The sequence below is a fragment of the Osmerus eperlanus genome, chromosome 1 (genome assembly GCF_963692335.1).
Source record: "Osmerus eperlanus chromosome 1, fOsmEpe2.1, whole genome shotgun sequence".
NCBI lineage: Eukaryota > Metazoa > Chordata > Actinopteri > Osmeriformes > Osmeridae > Osmerus > Osmerus eperlanus.
The window spans coordinates 10246930-10274782 of record NC_085018.1 but is presented as its reverse complement, the minus strand read 5'-3'; the positions used below and the strand labels follow the sequence as shown (position 1 = coordinate 10274782).

The 27853-nt window shown below is 42.8% G+C and overlaps 3 protein-coding genes across 3 annotated transcripts; 1 reads left to right on the top strand and 2 right to left on the bottom strand.

Annotated features, from left to right (window-relative positions):
• Positions 1 to 118: 118 nt before the first annotated feature.
• Positions 119 to 4691, bottom strand: yod1 (YOD1 deubiquitinase). Its single transcript, XM_062458269.1, has 4 exons — positions 4615 to 4691; positions 3389 to 3613; positions 335 to 2574; positions 119 to 291 (listed from the first exon to the last, which is right to left on the bottom strand). Exons 2-3 carry the CDS (start codon positions 3594 to 3596, stop codon positions 1868 to 1870), a joined length of 915 nt encoding a protein of 304 aa, XP_062314253.1. The 5' UTR covers positions 3597 to 3613; positions 4615 to 4691; the 3' UTR covers positions 119 to 291; positions 335 to 1867.
• Positions 4692 to 4883: 192 nt separating this feature from the next.
• Positions 4884 to 16627, bottom strand: pfkfb2b (6-phosphofructo-2-kinase/fructose-2,6-biphosphatase 2b). The gene is made up of 16 exons (XM_062458203.1): positions 16469 to 16627; positions 15894 to 15997; positions 15195 to 15320; positions 14502 to 14598; positions 13604 to 13670; positions 12578 to 12652; positions 12348 to 12404; positions 12068 to 12192; positions 11496 to 11703; positions 10888 to 11034; positions 10420 to 10524; positions 10135 to 10264; positions 9544 to 9606; positions 9204 to 9268; positions 8037 to 8219; positions 4884 to 6479 (listed from the first exon to the last, which is right to left on the bottom strand). The coding sequence occupies exons 2-16, from the start codon at positions 15979 to 15981 to the stop codon at positions 6414 to 6416; spliced, it is 1602 nt and encodes a 533-aa protein (XP_062314187.1). The 5' UTR covers positions 15982 to 15997; positions 16469 to 16627; the 3' UTR covers positions 4884 to 6413.
• Positions 16628 to 17735: 1108 nt separating this feature from the next.
• On the top strand, positions 17736 to 24102 carry LOC134018350 (zinc finger protein 436-like). Its single transcript, XM_062458256.1, has 2 exons — positions 17736 to 17942; positions 22750 to 24102. The coding sequence occupies exon 2, from the start codon at positions 22767 to 22769 to the stop codon at positions 23730 to 23732; it is 966 nt and encodes a 321-aa protein (XP_062314240.1). The 5' UTR covers positions 17736 to 17942; positions 22750 to 22766; the 3' UTR covers positions 23733 to 24102.
• The last annotated feature ends 3751 nt before the right edge of the window (positions 24103 to 27853 follow it).

Genomic DNA, 27853 nt, shown 5'->3' with positions numbered 1-27853 from the left:
TAAACACAACGATGGTTCGTTATGAACCTTTGGGTCATGTGACCCGAAGGCAGCACGAGGGTTAAAAACAAACGGTTTCCACAAGTGAATGTAGGTAGAATAGCCTGTAGACTTGGACTATAAATAACCAGATCACAGCTTTATATACCATTAAGCAGTGTCTGCCAACAGAAAATGATGACCAGAATACGTCTCAACCTCTGTGATAAGGAAACTCTATATCGTGACAAAAAAAAAAGTAATGCCACATTATATCAACACATTTTGAGAGTCCCCCCCCCATTCAAAAGGCTGTAGGGGGTGGGTGGTGGCCCCCCCACCACCCACCCCCTACAGCCTTCTGAATTAAGACATAGCTATGCGGAGGAGGTGGAAGGACCTGTAGAAGCATCGCGGATAGCGGCCGCCAGTCTTTCTCACATCATCATGCAATCACAAGGGACAAGCGTGGACCGACAACATCTATGACGTCACACAGTGTGACGTGTCATACAGGCTACACGTGAGCGCACGGCCCACGGGGACAGGGGAGGCCCGACGCACTGTTCTGGACTGAATGTGGACATGAAGAGCACACAGGGTGGACTGTACCTGAATTGCGAATACATCAGCAGTGAGGACTCTTCTCACAAAGCACCCCTACACAGTCGAGTTTCTGTTCACCCATCGATTAAAGAAAACAAACTCCAATAGTTCACCTATAAACCACTAATTACACTTGGTATGTAGTTAAAAATGACAGCATATATATATGCATAAAAACCATAAAAATTGCAAAGGAGTAAACTGAAAGAAAACAATTGCCTATTTGGATGACTTGTCTTGAGTTATGCAATACACTTAAGTAATATTTTTCTGATTTGATGTTGATCAACAAAATGTCATCATACCTAAAAAAGAAATGTTAAAACTTGGCTGCCCACATAGCAAAACATGTAATGAGTGAAAAAATAATGAGTGAAAAATAAGTTAATACTTTGTCAAATTAACTTGACCACAGCACCATTGTTCTCAAATATTCTGCTGACCTTAAAAAAAACAACCAAACTATGCTGATACTATGAAATTCCAAAGCCATCACTGCCACAAGAGACACTCCCATCTCTGGACATTTATCAATTATCATTAAAAACAACTAGCTAATCAGGCAATCTCACACAACTATCTTCCCGTCCTCAACCATCAGCAAAAAATCTAACTATGGTAATGACCCTCAGTGTCACAAGAGATTATGACACGTGTGCCATCGTCGCCAGGGATACCTTGTCTTAAGAAATGTGCCAACCAAAGGACGACTTGTAATGTTTTGGTTTAAACAGACATTTCTGCATTGGTAAACCGTAAACTGAACACATGCTACACATGAGGAACCTGACATAGCCGAACAGCAGTCACATGACTGCGTGTTGGGTTTAGCATTAGGACTTTGAGTAACTTATCCATATGATAATCAGACATAATGATTTAATGAGGTCCGAACTGTAGTAGCTTGGGAACTAAAAAGCAGTGGAGTAATACTGGACAGTTAGGGCAGGACAGACAGCAAAAGTGGAGGTAGACAGGTAGGACTGGAGGGAGGGGGTTAGACAGGTAGGTTTAGACAGGTTGAACTGGACCGATAGGTTTAGACAGAGAGTTAGACGAGTAAGGTAGGACAGGTAGGACTCCACAGGTAGGGTTAGAGAGAGGTAGGATTGGACACTGTCGGCAGAATCGCCCACAACGTCTCAGGACGCCACGAGGCAGAGACGCAGACAGACAGACGGGGTGTTCGCAGGTGGAGGGGGGTGACCAAAGAGGAGGAGGAGAAGGAGGGTGGGGGACACAAAAGGGGCATCCATCCACTCCCAACCCCCCCCCCCCTCCCTCACACCTCTCCGAAGTTGGTGTGGCCAGTCTCCTTGGCGTGCTCGCGGGCCTCCTTCTGTCCGACCAGGCCCGTCTGGCACACCATGCAGCGCAGCGCAAAGCGGTTGACGTCCGTGAACTGCCTCTTCCTGCGGGCCTCGTCAGCCAGCTCCAGGGCCTGCGCCAGGATCACATCGTCCGTGGTGGAGAACACAGTCTGGGGCGGCGCGTCCGAGCCGGGCGCCTCCTTCTGGAGGGGGTCGTAGTGGATGCCGTCGTAGATGAGCAGCACGCGCTTGTGGTAGCCGGCGTCCTCGCCGAAGCGGTCCACGCGGACCGTCTGCGTGTCCACCACGCCGATCTCGCACTGGTAGAACTTGGAGAGGATGGACACCTCGATGGCGCCGCCCCAGGTGTCGTCCCGGCGGATCCAGGCGCAGTACTCGTCGTTGGTCTTGCCCAGCACGGCCTCCGAGTACGCCGCGGGGTCGCTGGACACGATCTGGGCGATCAGGCCCCGCATCTCCGGGGCGCAGGCCGGGTCGTAGACGCCGCCCTCCACCACGTAGGAGACACTGGTGAACAGGCAGGAGTTGTCGGCCGGGACGACACGGCGGGCCAGCACCGGGGGACAGTCCAGCTTCGGGCCCTTTGGGATGGGGGTGACCACGGCGTTGGCATGGGGCTTGGGCTTGTTCTTCTCCTCCTCCACGATGAGCGTGTCACCTGGAAGCAGCAACGCATGGATGAATCTCTCACACGATCCCGGACGGTAAATACCCCATCATGCTTGACTCTGACCACCCAAGAGCTGTTCGAAGTAGAACTATGCACTTCTGATCCTTGATTTTCTGCTGTACTTTAACCCTCGTGCTGCCTTCGGGTCACATGACCCAAAGGTTCATAACGAACCATCATTGTGTTTACCCAATTTTACCCAATACAAAAACAAATAAAAATACTTTTCTTTTAACCTTCGCAATGTGGGGGGTCTGAGACAGCCCGACGGTTAAAAGAAAATGCTTCACTTTGTTTTTGTATGCGGTAAAGTTGTCGCAATACGACGGTGGGTCACAATGACTGATGGGTCAGAACGACCCGAGGAGAACACAAGGGTTAAAGATGCACTATTTGCATTATGCTTCTTTTTTTTTATAAAAGCAGCGAAATCAATGAAAAATCTAAAATACAGAAATGATTGATATGTAAACATACACAATGTATTTTATACTTTGGCACACATGGTTTTGTAAAATTATTGATGAGTGATATTTTTTCACAGAATAAATTTATTTCAATTTAAGGATTGTACTGTTGTGAGAATAAGATAATTCACCAAACGGTGTTTATTTATTTATTTATTACCCATGACCCTCATCTTTACCAGGGGCACCAATAATTCCGGTGTTGACTGTATACATTGTCCCTAGCCATGAGTAACTTCACTAACCTGCCTCAAACCCCTCCATGCTCACCCTAAACCTCAACCGAAGCAACCTCAGTACAAAACTACTGCGTAAGCCGTTGGTCTGAAACACACCTGATTTGATGGGGTAATCCTTGAGGTGGGCATCTCCGTCCCTCAAGTCCAGACTAGAAGGAGGGTAGCCCACCATAATCTTCTGGATGTCACAGGGGATTCCCGTCAGCTCCTCCACCTTGCTCTTCAGCTCCTGCACACAGGACTGGTGCGTCAGGCCCTGCATGATGTGGCTGCCGTTTTTGGTCTTACAACGTAGCCTCAACATCCTGGCCCCCTTTTACTCTGGAAGAAAAGGTTCAACGTCATCTGATGAGCACTGGCTTCTCACCACAGGCCCTGCTCAATGGTAAACAATCAATACATTGTATGCTTTTATCTTCATGCGACGTACAAGTGGGGATTTTAACATGGGACGTCTTGATCTGCAGTCATATGGTCTATCACTATTCTCAACAGGCTGCATGGCAGTTTAGGTAGACAACTAAAACAGTTTGTAACACATCAGATATTGTGGTAATAGTTAGTTATGTGATTAATATTGTCTTAGGAAAACCAAACGCAAACAGATATTAGGTTTGTATCAATGGACACAGCTATCTATCCTCCAAACATGCTGGTTAGGTAGCCTACACATGCCATTATGAGCTAACAATTTTACCTAGGTTGACAATAAGGCAGCTAGCTTGTTTAGATATTTGTTTAAATCTTTTAGCTAACAAATTATGTTATTGAAAAGCTCTGGTCTCTTGCTGTTGATTTGTGTGATTTCAGCCGGACTGAACAAGTACATTCTCTAAACAAGTAAACTGCTGATGACAGGAACTGAGTGAGAGAAGAACTCACTGAACTCAACTCTTTTGTTCTCTATTCAGCTAGCTAACATGCTAACAAGCTAGTTAGCTTCTTGGCTTACTTTAGCTAGCTGCCACTCCCAAATAGCGACCCAATGCCTATGCGCGATGAGTAGTGAAAACCGCTTAATATTGTATTATTAGTTTGCATTCTACAGTTGCTCCTTTGAGTGGATTGCCAACTACAGGACCACCTGATAGTAAGACATATTTGGCAGATAAGTTAGCTGGCTAGCTAGCTAACTAGCCTAGTAGTAGTAAGACTACAAAACATCCAGTTTGCCTGGATGTCTTTTTAATTAGATTGCTTTTTTGTGCGTTAGCTATCACACCATTTGTCATTTCACCCACAAACTACTATATTTGACGCGTATCAATTTGTAAAAATGAACATAAATAACGTTTTGAATCGCTCGTTATTTAGCCGCTTACCAGAAGTAAACTGTCAATGCCTCAAATACAAGCAAGTATAAATCTTGCGTTATACGTCACACGTACACAGCAACATAATCATGCGTACTCAGTGTTGTGACGTGAACACAATGGATTGCCATTGCTGGTGGGAATGATTTTATTTGATATGATTTTAACGCATTTAAATGGCTACCTAAATACAGATAAATATCAATAATAGAAAGGAAGCAATATCAAAATCAATTAGGCTCTTTGTTAGTTATTCAGAAGACTATTTGACACCAGGAGAGACTATGATACTCTTTAATACTATAATAGTAGATACACTGTTAAACCACATGATGTTGATATGCGGTTATCAATATTTAGAAAGCATAGTCACCAAACCTAGACATTTACACATGGAAATGCAAAGCATGATTGCACCATCTTGGCCATATTACCGTCTGTGGTTGAAAAGACAACTATTGTAAAACTATCAAACACAGCCCATTTGCCATATTTCTTTGGAACCTTAAATTCAGAAAAATGACTTTGTATCAGAAAATTCAAAAGCTCAAATATTTGCCAAAAATGTACATCCTCTCACTTTCACAATCATTGATAAAGTGTGCGTCAGTTGACTACATTTAACATAATTCACAATCGCTTGAGTACCAGCATTTGCATCACAAAACTCACAAACTCTGCTCAGTCTTACACATTCTCAGTTTCCAAATGTAAAACGCCCTGGAATATCAAATATATATTTGACCTGTCAGTTAAAATATTACTGAAAATATCCCATATAATGTGATACACGACATACCTGTGACAGAACAGGAGAAAAATCCTGTTTGTTTTTGTTTAGGACATCAGTATTACATACATAAGCCACATTCAATTGCATTCAGAGATAAAGATGTTATCCATTTGAAGCATGGCCATTGCTTCACTATTACCAGGAACTTGGTTCTGTAGGCTGGACTAAATGCTCCCAAAGCAACACTTGTGCAAGAGTCTTATTTGGACAATCATTAAGACAGAAACGTGACTTTTCCTTGTTTATAAATGTTCTTTTACCCTCAATATCACTGTTCTTCTAACCTACATATCATTAGCTGCTGCTGACATTAATAATGCAAAGATTAATATGTATTTTCACAACTATAATATCACTTAGAGATCACTTATAAAGCATTAGGCTGTCTAAAACATACAAAGTACCAATACGAACAAGCTCTATGCTGACCTGCAAAATGACAATATCACAATGCCATATTTGGTTAGTAAGGTGAAGGGTGGATTCATCTGGAGACTGATGGAACTGTTCTACAGTAATAATTGCCACTCACCCATTTGCATTGAATGCGATTAGGATTACACAAAATTAGGATTATTTATAAAGACATTAAGATTTACAACCATATATGATTTCGGTTAGACCGCTAGGAGACAAGAGGAGCAGAACCAAAAATTCCAAATACTTGTACCTGTTACAAATGGCAAATAAACGTGTAACTTGTAACTCAATATGCCTGCCAAGTCTCTTCTATTCAACAAGTGTAGCTGTACACTTGCAGCATGAAAATACCTCAAAGCATCCACAGAACAGAGAGCAATAAACAGTGCCGCATGTCGATGACGCGCGTCTCTGTATTGGCACACATGTAGGAGGTGTTTTCAGCTAATGTTGCACCACAGAGCATTTAAACAGGCATGCAGGAAACGATGAACAAGGCTGGGAGGAGGAGGGAAGGATGAACAGATGAATGCAGCTCCAGAGCAGACAAACGGAGGGGTAGCCAGTCTGGTCCAGAGGCTGACATCGCAGTCACTCAGAAGCGGACACAGCCACTAGACTCTGTTGGGCTGTCAAGGTCGATTCCATCACACAGGGACTCCTTGAATACAAACAAATATGATGGGTGGTTAGCAGTAATTATAGTTTCAGTGTCATCTCACAATCTCAAAGTGCACGCAGTATGACAAGCACTAAACAAGGATCTCTTAAAGGATAGATTTAAAATGTTACTATATCGTCTCTGAGAATACAATATATATTCCATGGCATCAATTCAAATTCAATCAAATATTGTCTTTTTAACAATGTATGTCCGAGTGTATATATATGTATATATATTTGTTTGCAAAGCCATTATAAGAGATAGTGTGTGAAGTTTGGTACAAGAAGACATTGTCAGGGATCCATCACATAGCCTACAGTACATCCATCACCTTGCAGAATCTAGTGATCAATCAACAGACATCTGTATTTGAAAAACATTTGGCAATAAAAAAAGCCATTGTCACAAGACAACAAAAAGGTTAGGTGCTCTTTGTAAAAGTATATGAATTAACCAAGGCATACTCATCAGTATAAACTAAATACATGAAACAGAAGAAAAAAAAATATTTCTTGTTTTACATTTTTATGATTGACAATATGGATAGTAAACAGTCAAATGAAAAGTAAATGGATGTATTGGCAGCCTGGAAGTTCTCCATGATACTCACAAACAACTGTTTCCTATACGAGTCTGTGAAGGAACGGGGAGAGGGAGGGAAGGAAGGGAAGAAGATAAGAAAGGAGAGGAAGGGGGAGATAAAGAATGAGGGGAAGGGGGGGAGAGAAGGAAGGAGGGGAAGGGAGGGAGAGAAGGAAGGAAGGGAAATAAAGAAGGAGAGGAAGTGGGAAGATAAAGTATGAGGGGAAGGGGGGGAGAGCATGAAAGAGAAGAAGGGAGGGGGAGATGAAAGAAGAGGGAGAAGGAGGGAGGAAGGGAGAGAGAGAGAAGGAAGGAAGGAAGAGAGGGAGGGAAGGAAGGAAGGAGAGAAAGAGAGAAATGGGGAGAAGAGCTTGAAGCAATGTACTCACAAAGCCAACATACCCACACCAGCAGAAGTGCTTTGAATATGCTTCTCATAGCACTTATGAGTGGAGAGGGTTAAAGGATGCCCTCCAAAATGTTTTCTAGAATTTTTTGCACTGTACGCATATAGCATGTGTGTGTGTGTGTGTGTGTGGCTGTGTATGTGTGAAAGAGATGTGTCCTGTATACGTTAAAAAGGTAACCGGTGGTGAAGCCAGACACTGACACAGTGCTGTGCATATTCAAGATGGGGAAACAAGCTGGAGACTACCAGCCTAAGGACACGCCAAGCCATGCAGGACATACACACACACACACCATGCAGGACATACACACACACCCGGGAGAGAAGAAGCACCCCACAGGACCATGCCAGAAAGACACTCCACCCTGCTACCACCACAAGCACAGGATTACCAAGAGGATCCAAGGGTGAGGTGAGGGGATGCTAAGGATAGGGAGGGGATTGGCTTTGAAGATGGGAGAGGGAGGGAGGTGGAGGAGGGGGAGGGTGTGTGACTGGGTAGAATTTGGAGTGATTGATTGAGTGATTGATTGATTGAGGGTGCCATTGGTCCCGACACTAACTTGGCTTGGCTGTCCCTCTGGCATCTCGGGGAACTGCAGATCGGATGGGGTGGTTGCCAGGGGCAGCCAGGGGCGGTTGCCGGCACTGTAGAGCCTGGGTCTCTTGACCTGGTCGTGACTGGCCAGAGGGGTGTAACTATTCCTCCGGTGCAGAGTGGGAGCGGGTTCCCTCCGCACCTTATCCTGGTTGGAGACGGGGGGAGGGGGGACACCGGAACAGTTAAAGAGGAGAGATGTGGACACCCCCCCCCCCCCTCCCGACAGATACCACACTGATGGTACCTCCCTATTGGAACAGCTGAACACAGCCAATAGTAGACAAACAACACCTCTTGGATGATCTACGACAACAGATTACATTTTAGAGCTCTTACAATAAGGGACATGAAACTGGTGATTCTGTCCAGCAATAGACAGCCATATCTCTCCACAAAGCACGGACAGACAGCACCTCACAACTCTATCAAATGACTTCTATTCCGAGCATAGAGTATGGGGCCTCAGCAACAAATGAATACAGTTGGACCAACAAGGTAAACAATGCATACATATAGAAAATGTTTATCCAAAGTGACGTACGAGGTAGAACTTGAACCTGCAACCTATTGATCTGCAGTCAAACACCACACCACTGAGCTCCTGCTTGTACACAGTTGACTCATGGAGGGTAACCGGAGGTGAAGGCCACCCATGTCATCGATGAAGCAAGCAAGAAGTGGGATCAGCCATGATAGCGTCCTAGCAGCTAACACACTGACCACTCACTTAATCAGACATAGCCTGAGCCAGTTTGATTAAACAGGAAATTCAAAGAAGAAGATTCTCAGGTTCCTTAGAGTGTGTGTGTGGCACAGCGTGTGTAAACCGAGCGGGGAAGCCAAGATCAGGGTACAAGGTAGCAAAGCTTTGCGGATCGGGAGATCTGATTGCGCAGTCAGTGTGTATCTTGGCAAACAACACAACTCATTTTCACATTAGAGATCAAGTATTCATACTAGACTAGATACTAGTATATTAGGCTTTTGGACAAAGCAAGATTTAATTCACAGTAAAGGAAGACACTAGATACTGTATCAGACAAATATAGCTCAAAGGTTTTTACTTTAATATGCAAAGTCTTTAGGCTGATATAAATATTAATATTAGACGACCACCAGGGGTACTTACAAGAGGGCGGTCCCGATGCGTGTTAACAGCTTCTACATTCAAGTTAAACATCTCCACTTTGCAGCCTGGAGAAAAAACAGTGAACATATGGATCTTATATGAAAGGGTCACAAGTATATTCTTCTATGTACAAAGTATCAAGTTCACGTTTATGTTTAATGTCAAACGCGAAAGAGTTATTTAATCTGAAATGCTTTATTTTCAGGCTTCCAACAGTGCACACAAGTAGAGAGTACAAGACATAAAATAATCTATGGTATGTAAACAATGTATGGTGTTTCTCCAGTATAAAATAGGCAAATATAAAATATAAAACAACAATATAAGTGCAGGAGCTTACCATAGGCCACAGGAGTGAGCTTGAGCACAGTGTGCAGAGGACACTTCAGATATGGGAGGTAATCTAAGAGAGAGAACAATGGACTGTGTCTGTGTAAAACACTCTCAGTGTCAACAGTGTGATAATACAGTACGTTCTAGTAGAAATGCGTTAGTACAGTGTTTTCTAGTACAGTACGTTCTAGTAGTGCTGTGTTAGTACAGTGTTTTCTAGTACAGTACGTTCTAGTTGTGCTGTGTTAGTACAGTGTTTTCTAGTACAGTACGTTCTAGTAGTGCTGTGTTAGTACAGTGTTTTCTAGTACAGTACGTTCTAGTTGTGCTGTGTTAGTACAGTGTTTTCTAGTACAGTACGTTCTAGTAGTGGTGTGTTAGTATGATATAGTGGAGTCAGTTCTAGTGGAGTTTTAGTGGTTTGGCTCAAGGTATTGCACATGATACTATTTAATACTATGTAGTATAGTACATATACAGTATACTATTGCCATTTAAACCATTCAGTATGCCATGCGCTGATCCAAATTCAGTATATACTGTGTTTACATATATTTATACACTGTGTGTCCTGTATATACTATACGGTTGTGCTCACCTGCATTCTTGTCCAGGAAGTAGGCGAGCAGACAGCGCATGACTGCCTGGTGACAGACGACCAGCACGTTGCCTTGACGCTCCAGCTCCATGATGACCGGCTCCAGACGCTGCACCAGGTCCTGGTAGGACTACAGGGAGGTGTGTGTGTGTGTTACGTGTGTATGCCTGTGTGGATGTATGTGTGCGTGTGCATCATGTGCCTGTGTGTACAGGCATGTGTCGGTGTGTATTTATAGGTGGTTAAGCGTGCGTGCGTGTGAGAGAGAGTTGGTAGCTGGCTCACCTCCCCTCCAGGGTAGCGGTAGTGGTACTTGTCCTGGTCCCTCAGAGCAAACTCCTCTGGGAAGGAGTTCTGGATCATGTCGTAGCTCATCTCCTCACACACACCCTGCAGAGGAGCAGAAGACCACTGACTACCACTGTCCCGCTTCATCTGTGGGGTAAGAACCTGGCCCGTACAAGAGCGCCCCCTACTGCGGTTACAGCAACCGCACTTAACTACTTACAGTGCAATTCAGACTAGAGCAACATCAACGCCATTTACCATTGCATCTACAACCCCTTACACATCATCATGCGGTGACACTGCAACACCACGCTGCCGTTATACTAGCGCAAGGTCCAAAAGGTGGTTGTGGCTCAGTGGGAGAGCATTCGGCTGCAGCTCGACATGTGGCCTGTTTAAATCCCCCCACTTGTGCGAAGACACTCATTATGAGAGGTGAAGAGGTGAAAGGTCGAGGTCACGGACTGCGTCGATCTCGTTGAGGATCTTCCACTGCTCGTAGGGCACGGCCAGCTCCTCGGCCGTCTGGATGGTCCTCCTCAGCTGGCTGGTCCACACCTTCAGGTCAGACAGCTGGTGGTCCTCAATGAAGCCACGCAGCACGTGGGAGAACTGGAAGAGAGAGACAAAGAGAGAGAGCAATGATAGAGAGAGAGAGAGAGAGCGGAGAGAGAGAGAGAGCGGAGAGAGAGAGTGTGTGCGGGAGCATGCGTGAGGGAGAGGGATGGAGAGGAAGAAACAAAGAGGGGAAAGAGACAGAGAAATAGAAACAGAAAGCGAGAGATAGAGAAATTGAAAAAGGAAAGGGAGAGACAATGAGAGACATCGATAAGGAAAGAAACAAAGAGGTTAAGAGGAACAACAAGGGAACAAGAGGAAGAGAGAATAAAGGGAGGGGAAGAGAGATGAAGAAAGAAAGATACAGATTGAGAGAAAAAACGATTATCGAACAGTCGTCCATAATGTGACTGAAAGGGCAAAGATGAACCTAAAGAGAGAAAGGGTCAGGGGCCACGTGAGGGGACTGACGAACACGGTCTCTCTGAAGGTGTCCGGCGAGAGACCCGTCACACCTGCTTCCCTCGAGGAGAGAGCTCGGAGTCTCCCCCGATCCGCCCCTCTACGTTGTGGCTGCTCTCTCCATGGCGACACAGGTAGATGGAGTGCGAGTGGACATGGATGTTCATGAGGTAGTAGACGATCTTGCTCTGGATGTAGTCCTGGACCTTGTTCACCAGGAACCTGCGGCCCACATTCATCACCTTGATGAAGGACAGGTCCCTGAGGAGAGACATTGAGCGTGGAGGGAGGTATAGACCCTGTCTGTCATCTCTCGTCAACAAACTCAGCACTGTATACCCTATACCCAGGAAGTTAACTTGAGTTGCAGAGGCAGCCCAACTAGCTCCATCTACTGACTAAAATCATTATTGCAGAACTTTGGAAGTCTTTTTTTCCCTACATGAACTTAGGACATGACTTTGTATTTAATTATTTTTGAAAAGGCTACGATGTTAGCTTACGGCTCATCCTCAGGCTACAAATTGTGTAGGCCAGTTTTGCCCGGCACCCTCAATATAATTCTAATCAATCATGAAGAGGTACAGTTTAAATAAAGGTATGAGCTTGATGTGGGCGTTCTTACTTGTCATATTCGTCAGGGTCGAGGGGCTGGTATGTGACCTTGTAGCACTCTATTCGTTTAAGGAAGTCATCCATCACCCTCTCCCTATGCCTCTCTGGGTAGTCCGGACTCGACACTTTCACCTCCTGTGAACATGGCGATCACGAGACGAATGTCAAACACAAAGAAGGAATATTACCTAACACACCCAAGGTCATAGGGGAACTGTATAAATAGGTAATAGTTTGGCCCCGGGCTCGAGGGTCATATAAAAGTATTCTGGTCTTGTTGCGGAACATACCAGAATATTAGCAGCGATAACTTCAGGGTCGTCACAGACTGACTCCACAAAGAACACCTGTTGGAAAGGGTAGGGGACTGCTCAGACTGCGGGAGCTTCAATGGTGACTCACTTCAGGGCTGGGGACATGTCTGCTGTCATAGAAGCAGCCTTACAGTGACCTGGGAATACCATCAAATATGATGGATACAACATGCTGATGGAATGGTTTTCTAAGCTCTGTCACATACCTTGAATGCATTCTCTTTGACAAAGCCATGAATGAGGTCTCTTCTTTCGCGGGTCGTGTTTGTGGCATCAAAGACCTGAATACAGAGATGGAAATGACAAAATAAGATAAACTGTAAATCTTACCAACATGAAGGCTTTTCAGGACATCATTGGATTAATGAAAATTTGAGAATGAATGATTGGGCTGTCGAATGTGAAAAAAAAAGATTTTAAAGAGAGATAGAGGGACGAGAGAAAGGACAGAATCAAAGCCATATTTCCACCACAAATCCCCGGAACTTGTATTTCCATTTCTTTATTTATTTAAGGAACTAGAAGGTTCCTTTACTCCATTGTTAGCACTTTCCACAGAGGATTATGCTAATTAGTCCACTGACGTGTGTGTCATATATCTATAAATAGAATATGAAATAGAATCTAAATATATTTTGTCACACCTATGACCGTGCCCCAGTATCTGTCCTGTGTGTTCTCCCTGTGTCTGATTGACTGATTGCCTGCACATGTGTTTTGTGTGTGCATATGGTTTCTTCCCTAGTCAGTCTTTGTCAGTTAAGTTGTCATTTTTGGGTTTCCCTACGTGTGAGTAGTCCTTCGCTTTCCTGATATTTGGTTGAATAAATATGTTTAGGTTACTTTTATGTTTCCCACCAGCATCTCCTTGCATCTGGGTCCACCTGCTCTATTACTTTTTATGTATTTTTTATGGTTTATAAAAATCGGTTGAAATACTCGGCAAGTACTTGACCAATCCAAAAAGGTTCAGTTCTTCAAGCCCCACCCAAAAGGTTAATGTATTCAAGAAAATACCACCCCCAGGGAATTAATAGTTCCTCCTTTAACTCCCCGGAACTCAATTTACACCCCGGTCCTGCGGGGGAAACAAGTTCCAGGGGGAAAGTTCCTACTTCCAGGGGGGAAGTTGCTACTGTGGAAATCAGACATAAGATACCGACATCAGAAGTACAGAGAGGAACTAGAGAGGAGATAGTGAGTAGTGAAGGAGGATGGAGGTGTGGTCTTACAGCGATCTGTCCTCCCTCCTCGTTCAGGTAGGCCTTGACATCCTGCAGGGCCACCAGGGCACACTGTCTGGGGGAGAAGGACAAATCATGACAGCAGTCTGCCTACAGGACATCCTTCCTAAGGATCCAGCCCAGACACATCTCTCACCCTGTCACAGCTAGACCTGCGTTAGACCGCAGATTTCATCCTTTCCCTTACACAGGTCAGTATGACATCATGCAACACCTATGTGGAGCCTGGCTCCGTTCTTGTGACCTCAGTGGCGGAGAGTGGAGGGAAAGTGGTGTGAGAGACAGGTCACGACCCCGCGGTGTTCTGAATGATTGACCTCATACCAGTCGTGACAGAGTGACAGTGGCAGCCTGGATATGTAGGTCAGCCAAACCGTGGTGCTGTCCAGAGTGACAAAGCCAGACAGGCTTACAAGGAAAAAGCTTCCAGCAGAGTACTTTCCAACAGCCACGGTCGAGTCAATGAGCTCATTCATATTCTGAAGTGTTAGGGGGAGAGTGGGTACCCGTGTCTCATCATTTGTGTTTATTTGTGTGTGTGTGTATCTGTGTGTGTATGTGCTCCTACTATCGGTGTGTGTTTCTGTTTGTGGGGAAAGAGAGATTCCCCATTCTGAAACACTGAGTCACTGATGCAGCAGCTTCGTCTGCAGAGTAAACCATGGCCAAGTCTGCAGGCAGAACGCCTGCGTGTCTGTCTGTCTGTCTCTGCAGACAAAACACACTCGAAGTGGATATGCCTCTATAGTTCGTGGCAAGATCACCATCCAATCAAAAGTGGCAACTACATCTCAAGTGTTATCTTCCACTTAAAGGACTTCCTTTCACTGTGTGACCTTTTCATGGTGTACCCCTGAACAAACACAGCAAAAAGGTGCCAACTTACTTCCTTATTTTCATAGCTTCCTCGTTATCGTGGCGGAAGAAGTCGTAGGACTTGTAGGCTCGGACGGCCTCTCTCCGGTACACGCCCAGGTTAAACACTGCAACAGCAGCACAGTGACATCAGCAGCAGTCCCCCAGCACAGAGAAGCAATGTGACCCTGCTCGTATAAGTGTTGACACAGCACGGTGAAGTGAGGGCTACCGACGCACACCCTCAGATATTCTGGTTCAGGTAGGAGACGTGTCCTTCACTCCAAAGAGGGACCTCTCTGTAATTAGGATCTTTAAAAGTTAGATTTTAGACCTGTTATGTACCTAATTAACCGAACCCTTACTTAGTAGGCCACAAAATAATGGTGCTTTAACAGCAAATACAGTGGTGGTTTGAAGACTACGTTGTTAGGTTTGAGGCTTGTTTAACAACTTAGTTACGATGTTGTACCGTTACATAACAAGTCCTGACAGCATGATATTCTGGTTTGGAGTGACAGACCAGTAAAGGTGTAATCATTTATTATACAGGCAACAAGCAACAGTAGATAACATATTTAACACGTGAACATTAATGTGAAAAAGATAGAATGATTTTCTAGAAACCCACAGACAGATCAAACTTTTAGTGATAAATTATTTTTGTTTGGATATATTTTCATGATGTGCTATGTCAATATAACCACTGTGTTTGACCTCTGACCTTTGGTTGGCACTCCTATCCAGTTGAGGTAGCGGGTCAACTTCTTGGACATGTAGGTCTTGCCCCTGGCCGGCAGGCCGATCATTACAATGACTGTGGGGGAGTTGGTCATGTATGAGGCCCACGCTGCACACACACGCACACACCATCACAGCCAGACACTTCCATTAGTTTCAAGGGAATTTCAATGGAAATACAACTTTAATTTTTTATTTGATTACATCATTGACAATCGTCTATACTAAATACATTGTAAATGTAAATGCTGTATTAGTGTCTTAGGTTTCAGTGCATGATACATGATACAAATGATACAGGCCTGAAACTTAATAGGAGACTGTATACCACAGTAGCCTGACATTGAGACAAGGAAATGACAGGAGGTGCAATTACTAAGAACTCAACATGGGAGCTATGGTGCCAGAAATACACCTAAACACAGTATGTTCCTCCACACACATCAAAGAAGAAGCAGATCAAAGTGCATTGGTGAGCATGTTTTGGTCGGCTCCCACTAATGAAGACATAGGAGACTGTGTGTGTGTGTGTGTGTGTGTGTGTGTGTGTGTGTGTGTGTGTGTGTGTGTGGTGGGGGGGGGGGGGCTGGGGGAAAGGAGGAAGAGAGTAGACTAGCTTTATCGACCTCAGCTTCGGTCTACAGTCCACATAGGAGTCCTGACCAGCCTCACAGGTACTTACAGCATTTCTTCTCGTTCACTCTGGCCTCGGTTTTCTTGGCGTCAGCAGAGCTGGCCGAGCCAGACTCCCTCAGAATGCTTGCTGACATGAGGTTGCACTGTGTCCTGCCAAGTACAATAAACATGTGAAAATTCATCGCAACGCTGATAGTTTCAGAATGGAAACCGACTGAAAATGATAAATGTCATAGTGGCACAGTAGTGGCACAGTGGAGTTCGTCCAGATAGGAAATCCAAATAGCTTAATCGATGTTGTTCAAGAAATATGTATTTTTCGAATAAGCCTTAAGGAATCGCTACTTCATCGCCTCGATCTAGCTACCACTGCAGAAAAGAAAGCCAAATTCTATCACGACGCAGTAGGCTAATTCAGAAACCAGAGACGCATTGCTATGACCGAAAACCTAATGAGTAGCCGACTCAAATATGTGATTCGTATGAATATAAACAGTAGGCTATGCTTAATTCAAAAGGCAGTCGATGTAGCTGTCTTATACATTAGAAACCTCTGTTCGCCATTACACTGCTTCTATCCAGCCCCTATCCTAGTCTCACATTTTTCTGAAATGTACCTACAAATTGGATGGAAAACCTGCAAGACGATGCTCAGTTATCGATCAGTGCATGTGAGTCCGCTTCCACCTGCGTCCTCTCCTCCTGCAGCTTCTTAACGCGACCGGCTGGTCTCGAGTTCAGTCCTACTTGCACTCAATGAACCGATGTCCCGCTGTCAGTGACGCGAACAGCGGCCGGTGCTTTCCGAATCAAATCAAAAGCGAAGGTGTGGTTCTACGTCACACGTTTCCCCCAGGCTACTAAAACCACCGCAACGTACAAATTCGAAATAAAAAACGTGATGATAGATTTGACGGTCCTTGCCTCTATAGCTGCATAAAATGCCCGTTTTTTTACATATCAATGTAAAACTCGATTTCATTTAATGTTTTAGCAATATTGAACCAGCCGATAGAAAAAAACGACCCTTTAATGCGGTGGTGAATTATATATAATAATGCATTTGAATGAGCTTTTTTATTAACAAAGCCTAAAAAAGCTCATTCAAATGACCACGACAACCTTAACTCAGCAGATAAACAAAGAATTGATTCCCGTAGTAGACTACACAGCTAAGATGTTACAGCACTGCAGCCTACAGTAGCTTTGGACTGAACTCCATCACAAAACACATTGTGAATAAGTTTAATTAGGGTTGTGGTGGCCATTAGAATTTGCCTTCTTCTGAGGTTTTTAACAAGCCAAATCTCACCACATTAAACCTATTTTGTTTTTAATATACCACACTTTGTAAGCCAGCAGAATGAACTATAGTTGTTATAAGAAAAGTATTTTTATTCTGTGCTTTTGCTGTCTATTCAGGGTGATTTACGTAAACACTTGCATACCCATTAAGTGCTGTGTCGCTATTTGTCCATTAGGTGGAACCAATGTCTTATTTTATACTGTTGGGTGAGTTGTCACTTTATGAACAATTTCTTCATGATATAAAACGTGGTGTTTATCTGGTACAGAGTAGTTTGATTGTGAAGAAGCACAAGCTGTTTGACACAGTCATCACCCTGACAATATCAGGCAGCATCAACCAATTACTTGCAGTGACCTGCCTGTTGGTCAACTACCAACACTGACCTTTAGTCAGAGCATGGCCCAAGCTAGTGTAATATGTACGTGTTAATTTGCTAGCAGCAAAATAATAATTAGCTTATCTAGACATAGCCTACCAATGATTTGTGTTGCACATTGTGTGCACATTTTGGCCATGATGACAGTGTCCCACAGGAGATGTATAACAAGGTCCCTCTGTATAGCTATCTATAACCTCCGTACTCAGTCTCATGGCATGAGTCATTCTGTGCAGCGTTTCACTGTTCATCATGGGCCTGTGACAGGCAGCCCTCACGGTGATCTCTCAAGTGTCATGCATGCGCTGAGAGTTTCCCGCAGTTGGAGTTTCGCGCCAGTAAAGGTGGTCTCGCGGTCCAGGGGTAGTTTAGACTGATTTCATCTCAGGACTGGAAGACGTTAGCAGAAGGTAGCTACTTACATTTAGCTGCTTTCATCAAGTTTAGTCATACGTAAAGTACTTAACGTTAGTAATATTATTAAAATTATATAAATTCGTCTGTTGATAAGTGAATGTCGCATTGTAAGGTTAGATCAAGTTAACCAGTCGACGGCCGTCGACCGGTGCTAATAATGCTAGCTGCTGTAACTGTCACTACTAACGCTACTGCAGCTGCAGAGTTGTTAGCTAATTATTTAGCTAATATGGCTATTCTAAGACGGATTCGAGAGACCACAGATAGATTGCGGCTAGTCTGGGTTGTTATATGTTTTGGAAACTGCAAAGGCAGCTCGAGTCTAAAACGGATGCGACAGACCGCAGATAGAGTAATCAAGGCTGCGTTTCCCGAAAGCGTCGTAAGCAAGTTGAAAGTAGAATCCATCGTACAACGAATCTTAGTTTTACGGGCCGTTCCTAAAGACACCGTAGTTAAAGTGTTTTTTGTAAATTCGTAGCTCTTGAAATCGCATAGATTAGCCTACTCCAGGGCTCTTCAATTAGTTTGTAGCTGGGGCCGGTTCTTGAAACTGATGCAAAGTCAGGGGCCGGAGGATATGAGTAATCACGGTAACAAATAAAGAAATTACAACAACATACTGAAGTCAATATATTCTATTTTGTAAGTGCATATAACAACATATGCCCAAGAGGCCGTATAGGCCCAAGGATTCAAAAATCAAACCAGGTGAGCAATAACCAAGCCATATTAACAGACAGTTGGAGAAAATTCAATTAACTAACAAAAATGGAAGACTAAGGGCGGTGGGGGCCCCTGGGCTTGGGTCATTTTCGGGCCCTACCAACTATACATGACTTTAAATAGAACAAAATGATACCTACACAAGCTATATGTATTTAGAGCTGCACGATTCTGGATAAATTGAGAATAAAATAGAGATCACGATTCTGAACAAACAACTAAACAAAATAACATAATTTATGTTAATTGCTGAAATCTATTTAAAATGTTTAATTAATCTGAATTATAAAAAAAAAACTTGGTTTGAATGCATGATTCAACTACTCAAATACTTCACTTGTTTCATGGATGAATCAGCATTTTTGAACGAATCTCCTGAATTAAAGATTCAATGACTAAATGTTCCCCAATGACAAAACATTTTTTTAAAGTTATTATACCATGGTCTGGGTGAATACTCGATTCTGATTGGCTGCAGCCAATCAGCCAAGTAGTTCCAGCAAAATTGTTCACCGTTCTAAATTATTGAGCTGGCTACATTGTATGAGCAAAGAACATCTTTCCTTGGTATGAGCCTGTATAAAGTGTCTGAAATAAGTCACAATAACATCAGGGACGCAGTCACGCAGTCAAAAACTCCGTTTACAATTTTGAGAAACTTTACCAAGCTAACATGTAATTACAACAATGAGTGACTTCAATATTTCTTTCAACCTATTTGGAAAATGTTACTTTTCTGAATTTACTGTGTCAGTGTCACGTAACCGCTAATCTCACATCCCATTCGATTCACCTCGCTTGTCAACCTAGCTCTACTTCAGACTGCGGCCAACACATACAAATCTTGATTTGATTTGGGGACAATGACATGGCTATATTGCTGGCTAGTCTTGTTGTTAAACATACTGTCAAATTATAATGACTGTTTGGAGAATATGTCAACTTTGATGCGATCATCTCACATCCATTTGCTATTCAACCCGCTACACATGCTGCGGCCGTACTGTAGCCTAGCAGGCTACTAGCTAGTATATGGCCGATCCCTTGTTCGTGAAAACCTTGATATTGATTTGGGGACAATGACATGGCTTGTTAGATAGCTAGTCTTCTTGTCAAACATATTGTCAAATTATATTTACGGTTTGTCAACCGTACACAATGTTCTTGTCTATGAATCTTGCTAACATAACTTAGCTTTCTGGCTAATAGCTCAGTCCTCCGCTGCACGTAAACGGGCGGGGCCCCCTACAGGACGGGGCCCATGGGCTGGAGCCCAGTCAAGCCCAATGGTAAATCCGGCCCTGAGTGATTTTTTTGTTTTTTTGTTTTTTTTGTCATAGTCACGAACTGAATGAGGTTACCGGAGCACACTCCGGGGGCCACTCCAAAGCTGCTCGGGGGCCGGATTCTTCACTTTTGCACTTATTTTGGTTATTCACAATATGTTCTTCATGTTTTGGCTACCCGCAATGTTTTTGGGGCTATCTTGTTGTTATTATCAGTGACCTATGCACTGTGTAAAGCTCTCTCTTGGAAGTGGCTTTGGATAAAAGCATCTGCTAAATGAATAAATGTAAATGTACGTTTCCCGATCGTAGCAACGATCGAGCAAAATAACGAAACCATCGATATTTCTTTCGTGCGTTTCCCATACATGGTCTAAGGAGTAGGCCAGGGCTCTTCAAAAGGCCTGTATGTTTTTTTGTCATAGTCACGAACTGAATGAGGTTACCGGAGCACACTCCGGGGGCCACTCCAAAGCTGCTCGGAGCAGCTTTTATCCAAAGCCACTTCCAAGAGAGAGCTTTACACAGTGCATAGGTCACTGATAATAACAACAAGATAGCCCCAAAAACATTGCGGGTAGCCAAAACATGAAGAACATATTGTGAACAACCAAAATAAGTGCAAAAGTGAAGAACCACAAGAGCATGTATTTAAACAAGTTACAATTAAACAACATGAATCGCTATAAGTGCAAGTGTACCTGTAGAAAAGCAAGCAACAGTAAAAAAAAAAAAAAGTTCAGAGCAGCAAGAGTCATTGTGATCCTTGAGGAAACTAACATGGGGTGCGTCTTGAGCCTTTTCTTGAAGGTGGGGAGACAGTGTCTCTGATGGAGGTGGGGAGTTCGTTCCACCATTGCGGCTGTTCTGGTTTGTTATATGTTTTTTTTGTTTTTTACTATTATTATTATTGGGTGTGCTTTGCCTTCGGCAAGGGCACAACCTTTGTTCTCTCACATATATATTATTGGGTGTGCTCAAGCCTTCGGCGAGAGCACAACCTTTGTTCTCTCACATATATATTTATTATTATTATTTATTTTTGCCCCCCTAAATCTTTGTCAATATTTGGCCTACATAGACAACCTAGGTGTCAAAAGTTTAGTCTTGGTAGCGATTGAGTTGCTTGTATTTTTATTTACGTTCCGTTGCATGGTTTAGGCTCAAGTTAAGTTTTTGTGGCGAAAAGTGAAGCTAACGGTGGCTAATTTGCTAGCCACAGTCACTGACGTTACTAACGTCACTACGTCACTAACGTCACAAAAACACGCCTGACTACCTGTAGCAGAACATTTGTTTCGCATCTGTTAACTTGGGGGATAGCTGGGCTCACTATAGCTTTACTGCAAGGCAGCTGCAGAAACGCCACAAGCAAAGAGGCCAGGGTGATAACTATTTAATCATTTTACTTTGTGATGTGAAAAACAATTGTGAAATGTAATGTACAATATTAGCTGATATTATTAAGGAAGTAGGCCCACATCTACTTTCGGAAACGGTAGTCTACTATTTCACTGAAGCATTAGCATGAAATTAGCCTCTGTTGCCCGGGCAACACATAGCTACTACAGTGGTCTATGATGCATCTGTTTTCAATCATTAAAATAAACATTCCTCACAAATACATTTTCGTTGTAGGATTTATTATGACATTACATTACAAGTAAACGATTTGTTGGTGAAATTATCATTACATGTGGTTTCAAACCAGTGTTGCTCACTGCAACGCTGTAGCTTACGCAAGACACACTACAAAAACATCTACAGTACACAGCTGTTTAGGAAGTCAAACGGCGACAGAACATGTTCGGCACTCCCCTTACTTAAATCAAAAGTCTTTCAATAGGTGAAACTATCTGACTACTAACCTGAACTTCATTGCCACAGCCTAAACTTTGTCAATCTGTTCATGAAAATAATTAATTTCAGCCTAAACCGTACAACGGAACGTACAACTACCAGTGAGCTTTTTATGAACGAGCGATTTTCCACTAAATAAATGTCAAGCTTATTTACGTTTTTGGGGGCATATTTTCAGTTAGAAGATGGTACTGTTTGTGTTTGAATCACGATTCCATCTTCTACTTCCGGTAACGTAGTAGAATAATCTTCAAAGGGGGTTCTTTATTCATGAATGAATGCAATATGAGTAGGCTAAATGACTGAAAATATAACGAGAAGGGAAAAACTTAAAAGGATGTTTAAGTCAGAGATTAGGTCAATTTCTTTAACCGGTCTGCCAAATTTTTTCGTTTTGATTCAGCTATGAGGCTGCCTCTTGCAGGGGAAATGAGAAGACTTCATATTTAATTCTACACTTCACTCGTATTTTCAGTTGTAAATGAGCAGCACAAAAAAAAATGCTTTTAAACCTATGTAATCTTTATAAATAATAAGTATGCATTTTTATATAAAATATACAGAAATATCAGTTGTAAAAATGTCATTCAAAAACGGACTCCTGTGCAACCGACGCAAGCAAGCACACCCTACAATTTCCCCAGAAATTGTACCCTCTCTAGTTTTTATATATATTGTAATTTTGTATTTATATTGGGAAATCAAAAAGACTGTGGCTCGAGATACCGCAAAGACTGTGTCCCAAGATACCGCAAAGACTGCGGCTTATGTGTATTGGATTTCCGCAAAGACTGCGGCCTGTGATTTTGTATTGATATTGGGAAACCACAAAGACTGTGGCTCGAGATACCGCAAAGACTGCGGCTTCTATTTTGTTGTTGTTACATTTTCATACTGAATACTTCAATGTTCTGTTGTGTGTTCCAAGCTCCACGGACTTCCAGCATGGACACGGAAAAGGCCAGACATCACCACTGTGACCAGTGTGGGAAGAGCTTCAGTCATTCAGGAGACTTAGAGAGACACCAGCGTGTTCACTCAGGAGGGAAGCCGTACCACTGTGACCAGTGTGGGAAGAGCTTCAGTCATTCAGGAAGCTTAGAGAGACACCAGCGTGTTCACTCAGGAGAGAAGCCGTACCACTGTGACCAGTGTGGTAAGAGCTTCAGTCAGTCAGGAAGCTTAGAGAGACACCAGCGTGTTCACTCAGGAGAGAAGCTGTACCACTGTGACCAGTGTGGGAAGAGCTTCAGTCGTTCAGGACACTTAAAGACACACCAGCGTGTTCACTCAGGAGAGAAGCCGTACCACTGTGACCAGTGTGGGAAGAGCTTCAGTCAGTCAGGACACTTGAAGAGACACCAGCGTGTTCACTCAGGAGAGAAGCCGTACTACTGTGACCAGTGTGGTAAGAGCTTCAGTAAGTCAGGAAGCTTAGAGAGACACCAGCGTGTTCACTCAGGAGAGAAGCCGTACCACTGTGACCAGTGTGGGAAGAGCTTCAGTCATTCAGGACACTTAAAGACACACCAGCGTGTTCACTCAGGAGAGAAGCCGTACCACTGTGACCAGTGTGGAAAGAGCTTCAGTCGTTCAGGAAGCTTAGAGACACACCAGCGTGTTCACTCAGGAGAGAAGCCGTACCACTGTGACCAGTGTGGGAAGAGCTTCAGTCAGTCAGGACACTTAAAGACACACCAGCGTGTTCACTCAGGAGAGAAGCCGTACCACTGTGACCAGTGTGGGAAGAGCTTCAGTCATTCAGGACACTTAAAGACACACCAGCGTGTTCACTCAGGAGAGAAGCCTTACCACTGTGACCAGTGTGACAAGAGTTTCAGTCGTTCAGGACACTTAAAGACACACCAGCGTGTTCACTCAGGAGAGAAGCCGTACCACTGTGACCAGTGAGGGAAGAGCTTCAGTCAGTCAGGACATTTAAAGACACAGCCTATGTACAATTATTTAATTGTTTATTATAGAATTGTTCTGTATTGTTCTGTATGACTTTATATATTTTTCACTTTTAAACATAAATAACATGCTATGTGATGTAGACAATAATAAAACATATTTAATGCTATTGTCTTAGATGTTTATGTTTGATCTATACTGTGAGCATAATGTTGTTATCGTACCTCGAGCCTCATTTTCCATATTCACGTGCGTGTTTATGTGACTGTGTTACATCAGGATGGGAGAAATGAAGATCATAGAAGCACCATAAAAATATTCATGCTTCAATTAAAAACTGTTCATTACATTATGAGAACAATCCCACTTCCCTCCACAATTAAACAGTAATAATTATGAAAGCTGTCTCTCCGCCACTTTCCAGAAATGCTGTTATTCTTGAATACTATATTCTGAAGGGTCGTAAATTCGTGTTTGATTTCCTTCAGCTGGAGTTTGATAGACAGGGCTTTCACAATATACACAACGGAGGAAGACCCATCAACATGTTTATAGTGGAAAAACGTGTTTGTTTGCTTGTTAAGTACCTTTTCTAGGTGCTGTGAATCATTTATTTTAGTCATGTTAACATGCTGGTTACCCAGGAATCAGTTGAGCTACTCGAAGAAAATGTATGCAATACACAAAGAGAATTAATGCACACCTTTCATGATTAATTCTTACTGATTTGCCTATGGGAATCAGTCAGTCTGAAATATTGGTCAATGCTTGCAGTGCTTGGCCACTTGGTCAAAATGTACGTGAGACCATCTCCCAGGGTGGAGTTCCCTGTCTGGAGAACGTGGTGGGGCTGAAGCTGTACCAGAGCTGCATGGAGCCGCTGAAGACCTGGAGATCCTGTGTTTCGGCCTGTACCGTCTCATAGACCCTCCCAGCCTTGAGTCAAAGGAATAGAATATCACAGAATGATTTGTTGCGTCGCTGTAGGTGTGTGTAACACTTTTCTTAGCCATATGGGACATTTAATCAATATAAAGATAAACTAGAACCTGGGTTCCCAGCAGCTGAATTGTGAGCTGGCTGAAATATATAAACGCTTACCAATGAAGTGTAAATATGACAATATCCAGTTACCGGTACTATTATTTTCAAGCCTCCACTAGAGAAACTTTACGATCAGTTTAAATCACCTATGACATTTCTCTAGAAACACATGAATGATGACAAAAGGAAATAATTGAAATACAATGAATATAAATATCAGTCCTCTTAAAGGTAGGCCTACTTCACTACCAAATTTGTAAATGCACCTTTCACTCAAAAATCCCTTATGGTACTACCAATCACATCACATCAATATCAGAATATTAAACGTTCTTGTTTTGTTCAAACCATGCACAGAAGAGAACATTACACTATCCTTTCAGTCCTTGCAGAGTGCTCACAGTTCAGTCCCACACGTGTTACCCAAAAGAAAATACCAGAGCACAGGCTTATGTTGGAGCTCGTTCCGTAGGTGCACTTGAAACATGCCATAAATCATAGTAACAAAAATACAATATAAATGTTTACAAAATATTTTTTACATGCTTCACTAACTGTTTCACTCACAGTGTGACAAGATACATTCAAATTAAAATACTTAAAATTAAAAAATGTTATACATATTTTATGAATGCTCCATAGCCAGGTCAGCTTCACTGAAATATTACTGTCAGCCTGAGGGTGGCACTGTTGTTTGGTGGAAACGCTAAAACAGCCAATACCTAAAGCATCACATCAGTGTCGTGCAGTCTGGGTAGGCAAGGTAGGCACTGCCAAACGTAAAAATGTTTATTAAATCATTTTATTTAATAAACTTGTATTTATATTTTTACAGTTTAGTCTTGTGATTTATATATGCAATATGTGTGTTATTCCAATTGTTTAGATGTTACGATGACAAATGTAGCAGTTGCATAATCTTTATACAACAAAAATTGTAGAATAAACAGCCATTCACTGCGGACGACAAGCGAAAAACTGATACTGTATTCTTCAAAATGTACGTAGAAAAGCACAACTCTGCTGTGCCTTTGCATGTAAATATGTTATGCCAGTAATCACCTACGTTACGTATCAAACATGGACCAATTAAAATCGAGATATTACTGGACATTTGCGCAGCTGACGTCATTACACCAGCTACATTGTAAACGTAATCCCCGCGAAATTCAAGTCAAAATGACAGCAGCGGTGTCTGCCGATATCACAGAGTTGAGGAATTACTCCAAGATCGATTTTATTCAAAAAAGGAGTTAACAGCAAGAGGGAGGTCTACGCCAGACTTAAATGGACTACTGCAGCAAAAGGGACAATTTTTTTTCGATCGTTTCAAACTGACTGGTATGGAATAAAAGCTATGTGGCTATGCTAATAGTCAGCGGCTGTAGGCTACTGCTTGTACTGTTTACTGCGTTTACTGTTTTTTACATATTAGCCTAACAGTACTGTGACCAGACGTCCTCTTTTACCCGGACATGTCCTTTTTTTGAGACCTAAAAAATGCGTCCGGCAGGCATTCCAAAATTGTCCGGGATTTTGCCTCGTCGGATATGTGTTTCTCTGGGTCTTTTACAAGTTTTGGATTTGAGATTCGAGTTTTTCACAAACTCAAATCTGGTCACCCTACCTAACAGTAAATTAGGTAATCTGTCTTTTATAACTCAGTGCCTAGCCTCTTACTGACATCACCGCACGTCAGTGGATCACATGAGGACGCTATCATCTTACATTTACATTTATTCATTTAGCAGACGCTTTTATCTAAAGCGACTTCCAAGAGAGAGCTTTACAAAGTGCATAGGTCACTGATAATAACAACAAGATAGCCCCAAAAACATTGCGGGTAGCCAAAACATGAAGCACATATTGTGAACAACCAAAATAAGTGCCAAAGGGAAGAACCATAAGAGCATGGACTGTGGATGTGAGCCCGTCGAGGCAACGCCTCATGGTATGTCGAGGCAAACGCCTCAGTTGGTACGTCGAGCAAAGCCTCAGTTGGTATGTCGATACAGTGCTTCAGTTGGTATGTCGAGGCAACGCCTCCGTTTCTGTTTATGTTTATTAAGGATCCCCATAAGTCTACACCGTAGTGGAGACTATTATTCCTGGGATTCAGGCAGAAAACATTACAATATAAATCATAACATGCAGTACAACATGATCAATGTTGGTGAACAAAAACACAAACTTAGAAAACAACATTTACAGTAAAAATAAAATAACAAACAAAAACAGACTTAAAACATCATTGTTGTCTGTCCTAAAATAATAACCTAATCTACTCTAATTTCCTTTCTGATTATTGCTGTCTTAAGTTTCCTTTTGAAATCACATGTATTTCTTGTCAAATATGAGGGGAGCACATTCCAGTATGCAATAGCTCTGTACATTATCGTTTTCTTAAGTGCATTGGTTCTGGGTAGAGGAAGAGGAAAGTGACCACTTAGTGCCTGTCTAGTATTAAAACTATGTATCTCATTTACATGTGATAGCTGTAGAGACAAACTGACGGGTTTCTGTGAGAAATATACATTATTTAAGAACAGAATAAGACTGCATGCCAGTCTTTCATCCACCCTCATCCATGACAGCCTGGCATGCATATCCTCCACACTACTCCTGACAGAGCAGTCAAGTGTTAGTCTTGCCGCTCTGTTCAGAGCAAGCTGAAGTTTATTAAGTTCCTGCTTTGATGCACTAGACCAGATAACAGGACAGTAGTCCAGATTTGACAGAACTAGAGATTGTATGAGTAGTCTAATTGTTGTGTTGGTTAGCAGATGAGCACTCCTTCTAATTTTTAATCTGAGTGGACCATGACAGTGTTTCGTCAATAATGACACCCAACAGTTTGACTTCTTTGACCTGCTCCATAGTAGCACCCTTTAAAGAGAGGCTTAATTTCTGATCTGTCCTGAGAGAATATTTAGAACCTATTACCATGCATTTAGTTTTTAAAACATTCAACTTCATCTTATTTTCCAAGATCCATTCAGAAACCAGCTTTAACTCTAGTTGAAGCACCTCATTACAGTTTTTCACAATTGTTAACACACAAAAAGCAAAACTTT

Bases quoted from the DNA above. Each gene is read 5' to 3' on its own strand.
- yod1 (XM_062458269.1), bottom strand. From the start codon at position 3,596: ATGTTGAGGCTACGTTGTAAGACCAAAAACGGCAGCCACATCATGCAG. The intron at 2,575-3,388 runs GTGTGTTTCAGA...TGCTGCTTCCAG, and splicing joins GGATTACCCCATCAAATCAG to GTGACACGCTCATCGTGGAG.
- pfkfb2b (XM_062458203.1), bottom strand. From the start codon at position 15,981: ATGTCAGCAAGCATTCTGAGGGAGTCTGGCTCGGCCAGCTCTGCTGAC. The intron at 12,653-13,603 runs GTAAGACCACAC...CTCTGTATTCAG, and splicing joins AGGAGGGAGGACAGATCGCT to GTCTTTGATGCCACAAACAC. The intron at 6,480-8,036 runs GTTAGTGTCGGG...TTTGTATTCAAG, and splicing joins CAGAGGGACAGCCAAGCCAA to GAGTCCCTGTGTGATGGAAT.
- LOC134018350 (XM_062458256.1), top strand. From the start codon at position 22,767: ATGGACACGGAAAAGGCCAGACATCACCACTGTGACCAGTGTGGGAAG.